Raw genomic sequence first — 13,449 nt, 5'->3', positions numbered from 1 at the left:
GAACTTTTATGTTGCTGAAAAGGCCGAGGTCCAGGGTAGCTGAATATTTTCTAACCGAGCACTACAGTATGTCAGTACTGATCTTTTAACTTCCCTAGCCTAGATGACTCTCCAATTTGTACTGCAAGGAAACAATTACATTCAAGTTATTAGTTGACAGATAAGACAACTGAAACTAATCAAATTAAATGCTCTTCTGAATAAAAGTTGCTTTTGGACTGTTTTAGGTGTCAATTTTCTCACAACCAGTGGTTAGGCAAGAATATAGACAATAATGGAGTCAATGCCGAGGTGTGACAGCAGGGAGTGGAGCAGAACTGTGTGTATTGTATCAGTCCTGGGGCATAAAGACTCCAGCATAAAAGTATTTATTTGGCACTAGCCTGCTGTATACTGCTCTTTGGAAGCAATTCCCATGGTCGTTCTTAGATTTACTGTTTAAAAAAAAAGTAATCCATCATTTCTTCAAACTGCTCCACAAAGGATAGCCTTCTCCACAAAGAAAATCTCTAACTTGAGACATAGCCATGCACACCTGCCAATAAAGATATCCTGGTCAGCAGAACGTGTTCCCAGCTCAACAGCAGCAGCAGCACTGCTTTGACATGGATTTGAAATCTGCATGTACCCCAATCACAGCTGACGAAAATGGTATGGACCAGCTGAAATGGAAAGTAAAACCTAGGAACACACATACTGGACAACTCCCAACAGTTCCAAGACTGAATTAATAATCTAAAACCTCAACAGCAAAGTTTCATTTCAAATGATTCTACGTGAGTATTACGCAGGAAGTGTCAAGATAAAAGTGCCAAAAATCTGGACGCTCTTCCCACCATTCTTTATGAATTAAAAATTTAGACGGTGGACTTGAATCAGCAAGTTCAGTGATTTCTAATACTTTGGCAAAAGCAGAATGAACCAAAGCACATGCAACAGGCACGGCAATGGCTGAAGACTGTATTGAGGCAACAGCTTAAATGTGTATTATTGATCTTTATGAAGCTAAAGCCAGTATAGTTTGGCTTAAAACAGCTATGTCAAATCGTGAAAAGCTACTGACATTGAAGCAAATCCTTTCACAATGGAGAACTTCATCTTGGGGCTGAGGGGGAGCACAAAGGTTCTCACCCAAGGAGTGGGAGCTTTGACTTCTACTTGTGCTTGAAAGAGAGAGAGACCAGGAACAGAGGATTAAAGCCCATGCACTTCTACTGGTCTTTCCAAACAACTGTCAGCCAGGAGAGTCATCAACCCATTTTAAACTATGAAAATTAGTTCGGCAACTGCTGCCTAAGATCAGAGGTCTGAATGTCTACAAACATTCTCCTTAACAAGAAGGTCACAAAAAAGTTGAAAGAAATCAGACACAGCCCAGACATGAACCTGTAGGGCTTAAGGGGAAGCTGGACAAACACATGAAGGTGAAAGGAATGGAAGGTTATGCTGATAGGGTTAGAGGAAGTAGGGTGGGAGGAGGATCGTGTGGAGCATAAAACACCGGCTGGGGCTCTTTTCTCTAGAAATGAGAAGGCCGAGGGGTGACCTAATAGAGGTCTTTAAAATGAAGAAGGGGCTTGATAGAGTAGATATAGAGATGTTTCCATTTGTGGGGAGTCCAATATCAGGGGTCATAAATATAAGATAGTCACTAATAAATCCAATAGGGAATTCAGGAGAAACGTTCTTTACTCAGAGTGGTTAGAACATGGAACACGCAACCACATGGAGTGGTTCAGGCAAATAGCATAGATGCATATAAGGGGAAATTAAATAAGTACATAAGGGAGAAAGGAATCAAAGGACATGGATTACATAAATTACATAGGATATACAGCACAACAACAGGCCATTCAGCCCATGCGGCGTTCATGCTCCACTTGAGCCTCCACCTGTCTTTTCTCATCTCTTCTTCAGCAGTCCCTCGGAACCGAGGATGACTTGCTTCCACATTAAAAATGAGTTCTCAGGTGACAGATGAGTCCAATGCGGGACCTACAGTCTGTCACAGGTAGGGCAGACGGTGGTTGAAGGGGCGGGGTGCTTGGGTTGACGTGCGCTGCTTGTGCTTGGCTTCCGCTTGCTCCCGGCGAAGAGACTCTCGGTGTTCGGCGCCTTCCCTCATCTAAATCTAGCAGCATAACCCTCTATTCCCTTCTCCCTCATATGCTTGTCCAGCCTCCCCTTAAATGCATCTATACTATTCGCTTCAACATGTGGTAGCGAGTTCCACATTCTCACCACTCTTTGGGTAAAGAAGTTTCTTCTGAATTCTCTAATGGATTTCTTGGTGACTATCTTATATTGATGGCCTCTAGTTATGCTCTTCCCCACAAGTGGAAACATTCTCTCTGTATCTACTCTATCAAAACCTTTCATAATTTTAAAGACCTCATTACAAGAGAAAAAAAGAGACCCAGCCTGTTCATCCTTTCCTGATATGTATACCCTCGCATTTCTGGTATCATCCTTGTAAATCTTCTCTGCACCCTCTCCAGTGCCTCTATATCCTTTTTAGAATATGGCGACCAGAACTGTACGCAGTACTCCAAGTGTGGTCTAACTAAGGTTCGATACAGGTTTAGCATCACTTCCCTACTTTTCAATTCTATCCCTCTAGAAATGAACCCTAGTGCTTGGTTTGCTCTTTTTATGGCCATGCTCACCTGCGTCGCAACTTTTAGTGATTTGTGTATTTGTACTCCGAGATCCCTTGGTTCCTCTCCCCCACCTAGACTCGCACCCTCCAAGTGATAAGTGACCTCTCTATTCTTCCTACCAAAATGTATAACCTCACATTTATCTGTGTTGAACTTCATTTGCCAATTATATGCCCATTCTGCAAGTTTATTAATGTCCTCCTGTAACTTGTTGCAGTCCTCCTCAGTATTGACTATCGCCCCCAATTTGGTGTCATCCGCAAATTTAGAAATTGTGTTTTTGATTCCTAAGTCTAAATCGTTAATGTAAATTGTGAACAGCAGTGGTCCCAGCACTGATCCTTGTGGAACACCACTACCCACCTTCTGCCACTGTGAATAGCTACCCTTTACCCCTACTCTCTGGATTGCTGGCTGGCTTCAGGACAGAAAGCATTCTGCTACTTGTCCCCTGACTCCGCATTCTCTGACCTTGTTCATCAGTCTATTATGGGGTACCTTATCGAAGGCCTTTTGAAAATCCAGATAAATGACATCTCCTGCATTACCCTTGTCTACGCTCTGTTACCTCTTCAAAAAAATTAAATAAGGTTGGTCAAGCAAGACTTTCCCTTTTGAAATCCATGATTATATTTTTGGTTTCTAGATGTTCTATTTTCTTCTTTAATAGGGATTCCATTATTTTTCCTACCACCGATGTTAAGCTGACTAGTCTATAATTCCCTGGACATGTTCTATCCCCCTTCTTAAATATCGGTATTACGTTAGCTATCCACCAGTCTTCTATGCTGATGGGGTTAGATGAAGAGGGGTGGGAAGAGGCTCTTGTGGACCAGTTGGGCTGAATGACCTGTTTCTGTGCTGTACATTTTATGTAATTCTATGTAAATTTAAGAAATCACCTGCCCCAGAAGAATGTGAGGGAAATGAGTTATCACATGCAAGCCTCCATAATGTTAAAAGTCTTACGATGCAGCCTTCTTCAGATTGTTACATCATTAAAGAGCCCAATGGTGTCTCCCAAAAACAGATGAAAACCTATAGAGATTGTTTCAACTGGTGAGCTGGAGATGGATTAGTCCCACAACCAAGTACAATGTCAATGTGTACTAGGTCAATTGGCTAAGAGTGCTGGTCATTTTCAGATTTGAGCAGCAGCACAATCCCAAAATTGATTCCTGATGAATGAACAACTGTTCAGCAAAGCTGTCTTATCTTCATGGGCCCCACAAATATTATATGCAAAATTTGAAGTCCAGCATCATATGTGACAGAGCACTATTATCTCCAACATCTGCTTGACAAGAAAGTAATTTACAATAAGATGCCTAAAAGGAGTCAGTCACAAAATTGCTTACCGCAAAGTATTTTTAAAATTTGTTCTCAGAATGTGAGCAATGCCATTAGGCCCACATCTGTTGTCCATCCCTAGTTGTCCTGAAAGGTGGTGATGGGCTTTCTTCTTGAACCGCCATGATTGTACAACTGAGTGGCCTGCTAGGCCACTTCAGAGAACATTAAAACCCAACCATGTAGGGGCAGGGTGGCAAGCTTTATTCCCTGAAGGGCATGAGTGGGCCAGTTGGATTTTGAAGCATCAGCAGCTTTAGTTTTATCTAGCACCTGCCCACGATTTACTGAATTCAATTTCTCAACTTGCCATGGTGGAATTTAAACTCTCACTTCTGGGTTGCTAACCCAGTATCATAACCACCATACCCCATTGCTAACATAATTACTTGGAAGGGAGATTGTCATTTACATTTGGACAAAAATTACTACTTGGGGCAAGGTTAAAACAAACTACACATCTGTGGCAACTCTAAACTGGCAACAGCCTTGGTCTTAGGATTTATAGAACAAATAAACACTGCATGGAAATATGAACATTTCAAATCCCTATCAGGATCCAACAGTTGCTTCATCAGAGTAACCAAGCCATGGATGACATCTGGATCATTAGATTGACTATAAACATAAAGTTGAGGTATACAGTAGTACAACCACTAAAAACAGACACTCAACTATAATGACTTTACTAACATTATAGCTTGGTTAACTTAGCTGTTAGTCATCTTGGAAGAGAAAAAAAGTACTAGATTTACATCCAATATCAAAATGAAGCCAAACATGCAAAATAGTTTTGCAAGACTGAACAGAAGGATGGCACCAATGACTTCAAATTATGTTTATATTCAGAGAAAAATGACCCAGAAACATTGCATCTGAACAGAACCCAAATATCACCACTTGTGTGCATCTTTTTCCAGTTGCATTGGATTACAGAACCACAGCTTCTAAATGATTTGCAAAGACTTTGACATAGGCCATCAAATTTTGTACAGTACTGCAATGGATTACTATGTAATAAATCTAAAACCATCCTAACCTTAATATTTGGATGTATATATAACCATTAAAAAGATTAGAAATCTGATTTATTCAATACACCTTTCATAACTTTATAAACTTGTCACTTTTCAGATAATATATACAAAGAAATACTGTTAAGGGGTAAAAATAGCACCTGTTCATGTTAATGGCTGCATCCTTTTTTGGATCCCAAGTGAAAATCTAGTAAGTATTTATCTTGGGAGAAAAAAAAAATCAAGACTCTTACCTGATGCACCTCTGTTGGAGGCCCCATCTCAAGCAGCATTAATCATTTTGGTGCATCATTTACTCAAAGCCACGAATCAATTTTACAAGATATTCAGAGATGGACAAAGATTGCAGATTTTTAACAATTACAATGTAAAATTCTCCATTTGGTCTATCCAGCCAGACCATACACAAAGTTTTGCTCATTATCAATTACATACTGCAGCAAAACCACCGTCACTTCTTAGATCAACATTAAGACCATTTAAAAAAAAATGTTAATCATGGTTTACTTCTGATGGTTGACAAAAACCCCACAATGTTCAACACAATTCTTTGCTCAATGATAATTAGAAATTACTGCGTAACATTTCAGCATCACCACTAAACATTTCGACTAGATACATTGGAGAAGCTGAAAAAACATATTTTTAACATTACAAGAAATCCAGTCAAGAACTACAAAAGGTTACTAAGAACAAACCAAAATAATGTAACCCATTGCTATGTTTTTGAAAGAACAAAATTCCAAAAGATGTTGATTGACTTATCCAGACCATCTAAACTGCCCATCTTCGAAACTCATACTCAGGTTTGACAAAAGTGTGCATGAAAGATATTCAGTGTTCCCTCTGTTCTTGGACCTTATTGATGGCGAATATTACATGCTCAAAAGTCAGTATCTGCTAAACCAACAAATGTCACCAGTCTTCCATAGAACACGATCTTAAACAGGTTATTGCACTGTATGCCGTCATATCTTAACCTGCCCATTAAATAAGCTCCTTCTTACAGTTCAAACATCCAGACAATTGCCACTTGGGCTCTGAATACAGAAATCTGAAGCATCAAAATTGGGTGATCACACAACCATTGTTTCAAGGTATAAAACAATTAATCAGATGACTGCCAACAGTGAAGTAGTAAAGGTCAAATTCTAAATCAATTATTCATCCACCCAGCCCTGCTTCACTTATTTCTGTCATTCTTGCATTAAGAAATCAGAATTGTTAGTTCAGTAAAACCATCATCTATGCATGTGTTTCCAAACAATCCTTGCTCCTGGTAAACAATAATTTCAACTGTCAAGAGTAATTGAAATTTCATCGATAAAAATGATGCGAGGTAAAAGTCCTTTTCCATCAGTTGTCATCAAAACACAAGGAATGGAAGAGCCAACAATCTTCCATTTAAGAACATAAGAAATAGGAGCAGGAGTCGGCCATTTGGCCCCTCGAGCCTGCTCCGCCATTCAATAAGATCATGGTTAATCTCCTACCTCAACTCCGCTTTCCTGCACTATCCCCATATCCCTCGATTCCCTTAATATCCAAAAATCTATCGATCTCTGTCTTGAATGACACGGTTGACCACTCCATCCTCCAACGTTTCTTCACCACTGTCCAGCTGGGTAGGACTGCACTCACCTGGTTCCATTCTTATCTATTTAATCGTAGCCAGAAAATCACCTTCAATGACTTCTTGCCCCACTCCCGCATCATTACCTCTGGTGTCCCCCAAGGATCTATCCTTGGCCACTTCCTATTTCTCATCTATATGCTGCCCCTTGGCGACATCATCCGAAAACACAGCATCAGTTTCCACATGTATGCTGACGACAGAAAGCTCGACCTCACAGCCACTTCTCTCGACCCCTCCACGGTCTCTAAATTGACACACTGCTTGTCCAACATCTAGGACTGGGTGAGCAGAAATTTTCTCCAATTAAATATTGGGAAGACCAAAGCCATTGTCTTCAGGCCCCACCACAAACTCTGTTCCCTATCCACCGACTCCATCCCTCTTCCTAGAATTTATCTGAGGCTGAACCAGACTGTTCACAACCTTGGTGTCATATTTGACCCTGAAATGAGCTTCCGGCCACATATCGGTGGCATAACTAAGACCACCTATTGCCACCTCCGTAACATCGCTTGTCTCCACCCCTGCCTCAGCTCATCTGCTGCTGAAACCCTCATCCATGCCTTTGTTCCCTCTAGACTTGACTATTCCAACACACTCCTGGTTGGCCTCCCACATTCTACCCTACGTAAACTTGAGGTCATCCAAAACTCGTCTGCCCGTGTCCTAATTTGCAGCAAGTCCTGTTCACCCATCACCCCTGTGCTTGCTGACCTACACTGGCTCCTGGTTAAGCAACATCTTTATTTCAAAATTCTTATAGATCCGATTTGCAATGAGAATGGACATGGATTAAGAAAGTCCCATTTTTTTTAAGCACATCTCCAATTTCCTTAAAAGACAGACCCAATGCACACATCTACACTTGCTATCTATAGTCTAGGACTTCAGCTTCTTCCAAACCCGCACAGCCCCAACCAACAAAAAAGCACTTTTTGATCAAGGACTGCTCTCCAAACATCTGAAGAAGCCAAAAAGCTTCTAAATTTAAAGATGGGACTTTCCACCCACCCAACAAGAACTCGCAGTCCACATCATTTTCTAGAGCCGTACTTGACCAGTTTAGGATCTCGGAGTGACACAAATTACACTCTCATATCACATCACAGAATTACACCTTCAGGGCATTTTGTAAATAAGAGAGGGGGAAGAGAGAGAGAGAGAGAGAGAGTAGACAAGGAAGTTTGAAGGAAAAAGAAAACCATGAATACCAGTAACAGAAGACTGAAGAACCTTGGGTGCTCTAGGTCACAACCTAGAAAGGAGAACCTACGCCAAACTGATTACCGATCACTAACTATAGGCGGATTATATTACTTATTAACCCTTCACCCAGAAAAGAATCCGCTTAAAAGAACCATTTTTGCAAAATCCTTTCCACAACGAGTTGATGGAACCTTGCTGAAATCAGGAAGATAACCAGCCACCCCATTCGAGATACGACAAATTGCAATTCAGAGAATCCCATATGAACATGGGAGTGGTTGAGAAGTACATAAAGTCAATGACCTTTAAAAAAAAAGTTCATCCGAAAAAGAAAAGCTTCCCCCCTCCCTAAAAGAAAAAGGTGAAAGGCGAGTTGTTGGAACCCTATCTTCGTTAATGTGTTGCGACATAGCCGAGGACGGCACTAGTTCTGACTGTACGGCCAGCAGCAAATAGTTAGAGACCGTCTCCATACACTCCCTTACACTTAGCCACACACTCTGGGATCTTGCATACAACACACACCGCGGGAGGGAGGGGGGGAAAGAGGCACATTTAGAGACTTCAAAAAAAAAAGACAAAGTCAAGTCTCCTTTAAAAGATGATTTCAAACAACTCTCTTTCAAACCACCACCACCACCACCTTCCCCCGGACGCGTGCCGTGCGCATCCACGCACACACCGGGTCCACTCCAGCAAGAACAGAGAGAGGGGAGGGGAGAGGGTGAACTGGACTCGGATCGCCATCCGACTCTGGGTTTAGAAGGAGGGAGCAGGAGGAAAGGAGGGGGGGAAAGAGTGGGTGAGTACGTCTTCGGAAACCAACCCCCCTCCCCTCCTCATCAAGATAGCTTAATTAATCATTCTTTTTTTTTCATACCTCATACAGCTCTTCCGAAGCCATAATCCTCAATACCTCTAAAAATCAAGTCAGAGAGAATCACTTTCCAACCCCCCCTGTGCTCTGGATCTCTGGCCTCTTTTTTTTACTCAAGAGGGAGGAGGTGGAGGGAGGGAGGGAGAAGATGCCAGTGCGCAGATCGCACTGCGCAGCGGGGAGCTCGCGCTGCTCCACGAGGGAGAGCGGAAGTTGTACTTTTTTTTCCCTCGCTCTCTCTCGTCAATTCACTGTGAGCCACTGCGCGTGCGCGTGGTAGCGGGAGAGTGGGAGAGGGAAAAAAAAACGGTTTTTAAAAAAAAAATTGGTTGGGGGGCGGGGCGGAAAGGAGAGCGAGAGGAAAAAAAACCCCACCCGAGCGTCGTTACGTCAACACTCGATGGACGAGTCCTTACGTCGCAACATCATCATCATCATCAGCAAGTCAGGGCTGGCTGGTGACGTTGGCAGCCACAGAGCGTGAGAGGGGGCGGGGCACAGAGAGAGAGAACGCGCGCGGTAGGGGTGGGGCTTGGTTGGCCGTCCAGTTAGTGTGAGCGGGAGAGAGAGCGAATCAAAGTCCGAGTGGTCTCTCGCCCTTGGCAGTGGCGGGGACTCTGGGCAAAGGCTGAGACTCGTTTGATGGCCGCTGTTCTGCTCGCCTTGCCGGGACGCTGGCAGTCTTTGAGAACAGTCAGGTGAGGGGTTTGTTGCCCTATTTCAAAATTGAGGTGGGGAGTTGGGGGGGACGACGATGTTGCTGAAAGTTTAACGCTGTTTCTTAACCTTTTTTGCTCACTTTTTTTTAAAAAAGAAGTTAATTCAGTTCTTCCAAAATCAGCTGTTGAGCCGACTCCTTGCAGCTTGACAGCTGAGTTGGGCCTGGGATTTTTATAACTTGAGCGATGTTTGAGATTTCATTTCAGCTTTGAAAGATTCTGAATGGAGCTTCTTTATCCAAAAATCTGAGATTGACCTGTCAAAACTTGTGATCGTTAATCAAAACCCACAATGCCTTTGTTTGTAGACTTAATTATTTAGGCTTCATTCTTCAAACATTAATTTCCTACATGTATAAGTTTGCCATCAGGTGCTCCATGTGGAACGAAGTGAATGAGCATTGTTTCAACTATCCATATTTCCTCAAGTGTGTAATCTTTAGAGACTCGGGAAAACAAACTCTTTACCCACCAAATGTTTTTAAAGAAGTTAAAGAGACTGTTTTGTGGTATGTCTGTTGAGAGTACAGACCACCTCACCTTTATTTGTTCTCTGGTTATGCTTGATACTGGCAAAACTGTATTAATTGCCCATCCCTAGATGTCCTGTGGTGGTGATGGGTCGTCTTGAACTGGTACACTCAATAATAATAATAATAATAATAATAATAATAATTCAACTTTATTGTCATTGCACAAGTACATGAACAACGAAATGTGATCTTGCAAGCTCCCATGACTAGGAGAAGCAAAGCCGCTGCGTCGGTGCGTGCCGCCATTCCATTTCCACCATTCCTCCTGTCCGACAATCTTCAGCCCACCGCCCGGGCCTGCTCACCAGCCGCTCCTCCTTCCGTGACCTTCTCACCAACCGCCCCTCCTCGGGGCTCCTTCCGTGACCACCTGCACCTGGTCTTCCCTGATGGTCACCCCTCCAGGTACTAACCAGGCCTGGCTCTGCTTAGCTTCCAAGCCTTGCCAGTGACCCTGTCCCTAGTCCCACAATGAAGTTCGGTCAAATTCCAGGATTTGAACATTGTGAAAATCATTACTTCTCTTGGTCATGCTTTATTCCTACACTGTATTGGTCTATACAAGCCAAACTTGATGCAATCAAATCATCATTGCTTTAAATATTGCCTACTCTTTCCTGCCCTTGTCATCCTTGCAGGTGCCATGCACTGTGGGCCTTGCCTGGATTTTTCAATGTTTACAAAAAACTCTAACCCACATGGAGCTCTCGCATTGCTAAAACTGTTGCCAAATAGCTTGGTATCCTTTTTCATGCAAAACACTTCTCTTTTCAACATTTAACACTAAAGCTCAAGTTCTTCAAAGACTCTCCTATCTGAAAAGGCTCATCTATTTTTTTTCCAGAAAAACTTGTATGTTGGACAGTCCTACTGTCAATGATACAACTTGACTTTCCTTGCACTTTTTCAATCAATACTTCTACAGTCATTGCTCATTCTGACTTTTCTCACTTATTCTTTCTAAACTCCAAATGTACCGCCTGCATGCATGCATTTTACAGCACAGAAACAGGCTATTGGACCCATCAAATCTGTATTGCTGTCTTTCTCCACATGTACTACTTAGTCCAATCCAACTTTCCTGCTCACTGCCCTTGTCCTTTTAATATTCCTCTTTTCAAGCAATTATCTAATTTCCCTTTTAAACATAGAAACATAGAAGTTGGGAGCAGGAGTAGGCCATTCGGCCCCTCGAGCCTGCTCCGCCATTCAATGAGATCATGGCTGATCATCCAAATCCAGTACCCTGTCCCTGCCTTCTCCCCATATCCCTTGATCCCTTTAGCCTTAAGAAATATATCTAACTCCTTCTTGAATATATTTAATGAATTGGCCTCCACTGCCTTCTGTGGTAGAGAATTCCACAGGTTCACCACTCTCTGGGTGAAGTAATTCCTCCTCATCTCTGTCCTAAATGGCTTACCCCTTATCCTTCGGCTGTGACCCCTGGTTCTGGACTCCCCGGCCATCGGGAACATCCTTCCTGCATCTAGTCTGTCTAGTCCTGTTAGAATTTTATAAGTTTCGATGAGATCCCCCCTCATTCTTCTAAACTCCAGCGAGTATAAACCCAATCGACCCAATCTCTCCTCATACGTCATTCCTGCCATCCCAGGTATCAGTCTGGTGAATCTTCGCTGCACTCCCTCCATGGCTAGAACATCCTTCCTCAGATAAGGCGCCCAAAACTGCACACAATACTCAAGGTGTGGTCTCACCAAGGCCCTGTACAACTGCAGCAAGACATCCTTGTTCCTGTACTCTAACCCTCTTGCTACGAAGGCCAACATACCATTTGCCGCCTTAACCGCCTGATGCACCTGCATGCTTACCTTCAGCGACTGGTGCACAAGGACGCCCAGGTCTCGTTGCACTTCCCCTTCTCCCAATCTATTGCTGTTCAGATAATAATCTGCCTTCCTGTTTTTGCCACCAAAGTGGATAACCTCGCATTTATCCACATTATACTGCATCTGCCATGCTTCTGCCCAATCACCCAACCTGTCCAAATCATACTGGAAAATAATTTGTGTGCTCTGCTTCACCAACGGGTTATGACGGATGATTCCACATTCTAGCACCTGTCTAAAGGATTTTTTTCTAATTTCCCTTTAGTTCATTTTATGATCTTAATTTTTGCCCCCTCATAGATTGCCATCTTACCAGTAAGTGGAAACAATCACTATAGTATTTAGACGAAGTGACAGTTCACTGCACAGTTGATGTTAACCAAACAAAGAATGTTTTCTCCTCTTTCGGTCAAGTGGCCTTTGCAGTGTCCGGGTATCAATAATACTCGGACTGCAGGAGAACAATAAAACAGGTATTTACTGAACAGAGGGGAATTGAAGACTGAAATACAGAAGCCTGCTATGGCTTTATATACTGGGGTGGTCACTGCCGGTACTGTAGTATAGAATCAGCTCTTCTCTTAAAGGTACATACACAACAATTCCTCCCCTTTTAGATAAACAGTACATAACATTCATTTAACAACTAAATAATAACTAATTACAATTACAATTTTCTCTGTACTATATACATCAACTGAAATAATCATTTATAAGTTCAGTCTTTGAAGAGGCTTCCTGATCCTGACTGGATAGCGCCTTTCTCGAGTATCCTGTTCTTGTGGCGGAGTTGATTCTGGCTCATTGTCATTGGTTGGTTCGTCAGCTTCCAATACCACTGCTTCTGAGGTAGATGCAATCTGTACTTCGGGTTGATTACCAGGTGCACCTGCTCGTGGTATGGGTTTGGCTTGTTCCTGTGACTCTAGAATCTGGTCAGCATGGCGTCTCACGATGCTCTCTCCAACGTCCACTGTGTACATTAGTGGTCCCTGCTGTGTGCATATCGTTCCTGGCTGCTATTTTTCTGTTCGGTAGTCACGGGCCAAGACTGGTTTCCCTATCTTGAAGCTCCTGGTTGGCTTCTCATTTATGTGCTGGAATTGCTTATCCTCAACATCTCGTCTTATGTTTGGTTTGAGCAAACCCAGGCGACATCTTAGCCTTCGGTTGAAGAACATTACGGCTGGAGCTTGGTTGGTGACTGCATGTGTCGCATTCCGGTAAGCAAACAAGAAATTATCCACCTTGTGTTGTAGTGGTATGTCGTCATTATGCATTGCCTTTATTGCCTTTTTAAAGGTCTGAACAAACCTCTCAGCCAATCCATTTGTGGCTGGATGATATGGGGCAGATATGTAATGTTTCACCCCATTATTCCTCAGAAACCTCCGGAAATCCTCGGACACAAACTGTGGCCCATTGTCGGAGCAAATCTGTTCTGGCAAGCCATTCCTGGTGAAGATGGTCTGTAGGACTGCAATAGTTTTCTCCGTGGTGGTGTAGGACATTTTGATGACCTCTGGCCATTTCGAATGGGCGTCCACAGTGATTAGGAACATTGAGTCCATAAATGGACCA

General features: G+C 42.8%; 2 protein-coding genes across 5 annotated transcripts in view; one reads left to right on the top strand and one right to left on the bottom strand.

The window, feature by feature from the left end:
• Positions 1 to 9,053, bottom strand: part of cdyl (chromodomain protein, Y-like) — a 264,519-nt gene extending 255,466 nt beyond the window's left edge. Inside the window, exon 1 of one of the 2 annotated variants that reach the window (XM_085989227.1) lies at positions 8,770 to 9,053. In XM_085989227.1, coding sequence (XP_085845353.1) covers positions 8,770 to 8,793 — 24 coding nt within the window. In that variant the 5' untranslated portion in view covers positions 8,794 to 9,053. The remainder of the gene's footprint in view (positions 1 to 8,769) is intronic. The other variant, XM_085989226.1, reaches the window with a different exon arrangement.
• A 211-nt stretch (positions 9,054 to 9,264) lies between these two features.
• The window catches only part of eci2 (enoyl-CoA delta isomerase 2), a 223,367-nt gene continuing 219,182 nt past the window's right edge, over positions 9,265 to 13,449 (top strand). Inside the window, exon 1 of one of the 3 annotated variants that reach the window (XM_085989230.1) lies at positions 9,265 to 9,464. In XM_085989230.1, coding sequence (XP_085845356.1) covers positions 9,409 to 9,464 — 56 coding nt within the window. In that variant the 5' untranslated portion in view covers positions 9,265 to 9,408. The remainder of the gene's footprint in view (positions 9,465 to 13,449) is intronic. The other 2 variants (XM_085989228.1, XM_085989229.1) reach the window with 2 other exon arrangements.

The sequence above is a fragment of the Somniosus microcephalus genome, chromosome 5 (assembly GCF_052327205.1).
Source record: "Somniosus microcephalus isolate GS21.2 chromosome 5, FLI_Smic_1.0, whole genome shotgun sequence".
Taxonomy (NCBI): Eukaryota; Metazoa; Chordata; class Chondrichthyes; order Squaliformes; family Somniosidae; genus Somniosus; species Somniosus microcephalus.
The sequence above is the reverse complement of the archived record's forward strand: the minus strand, read 5'-3'. Positions and strand labels throughout refer to the sequence as shown.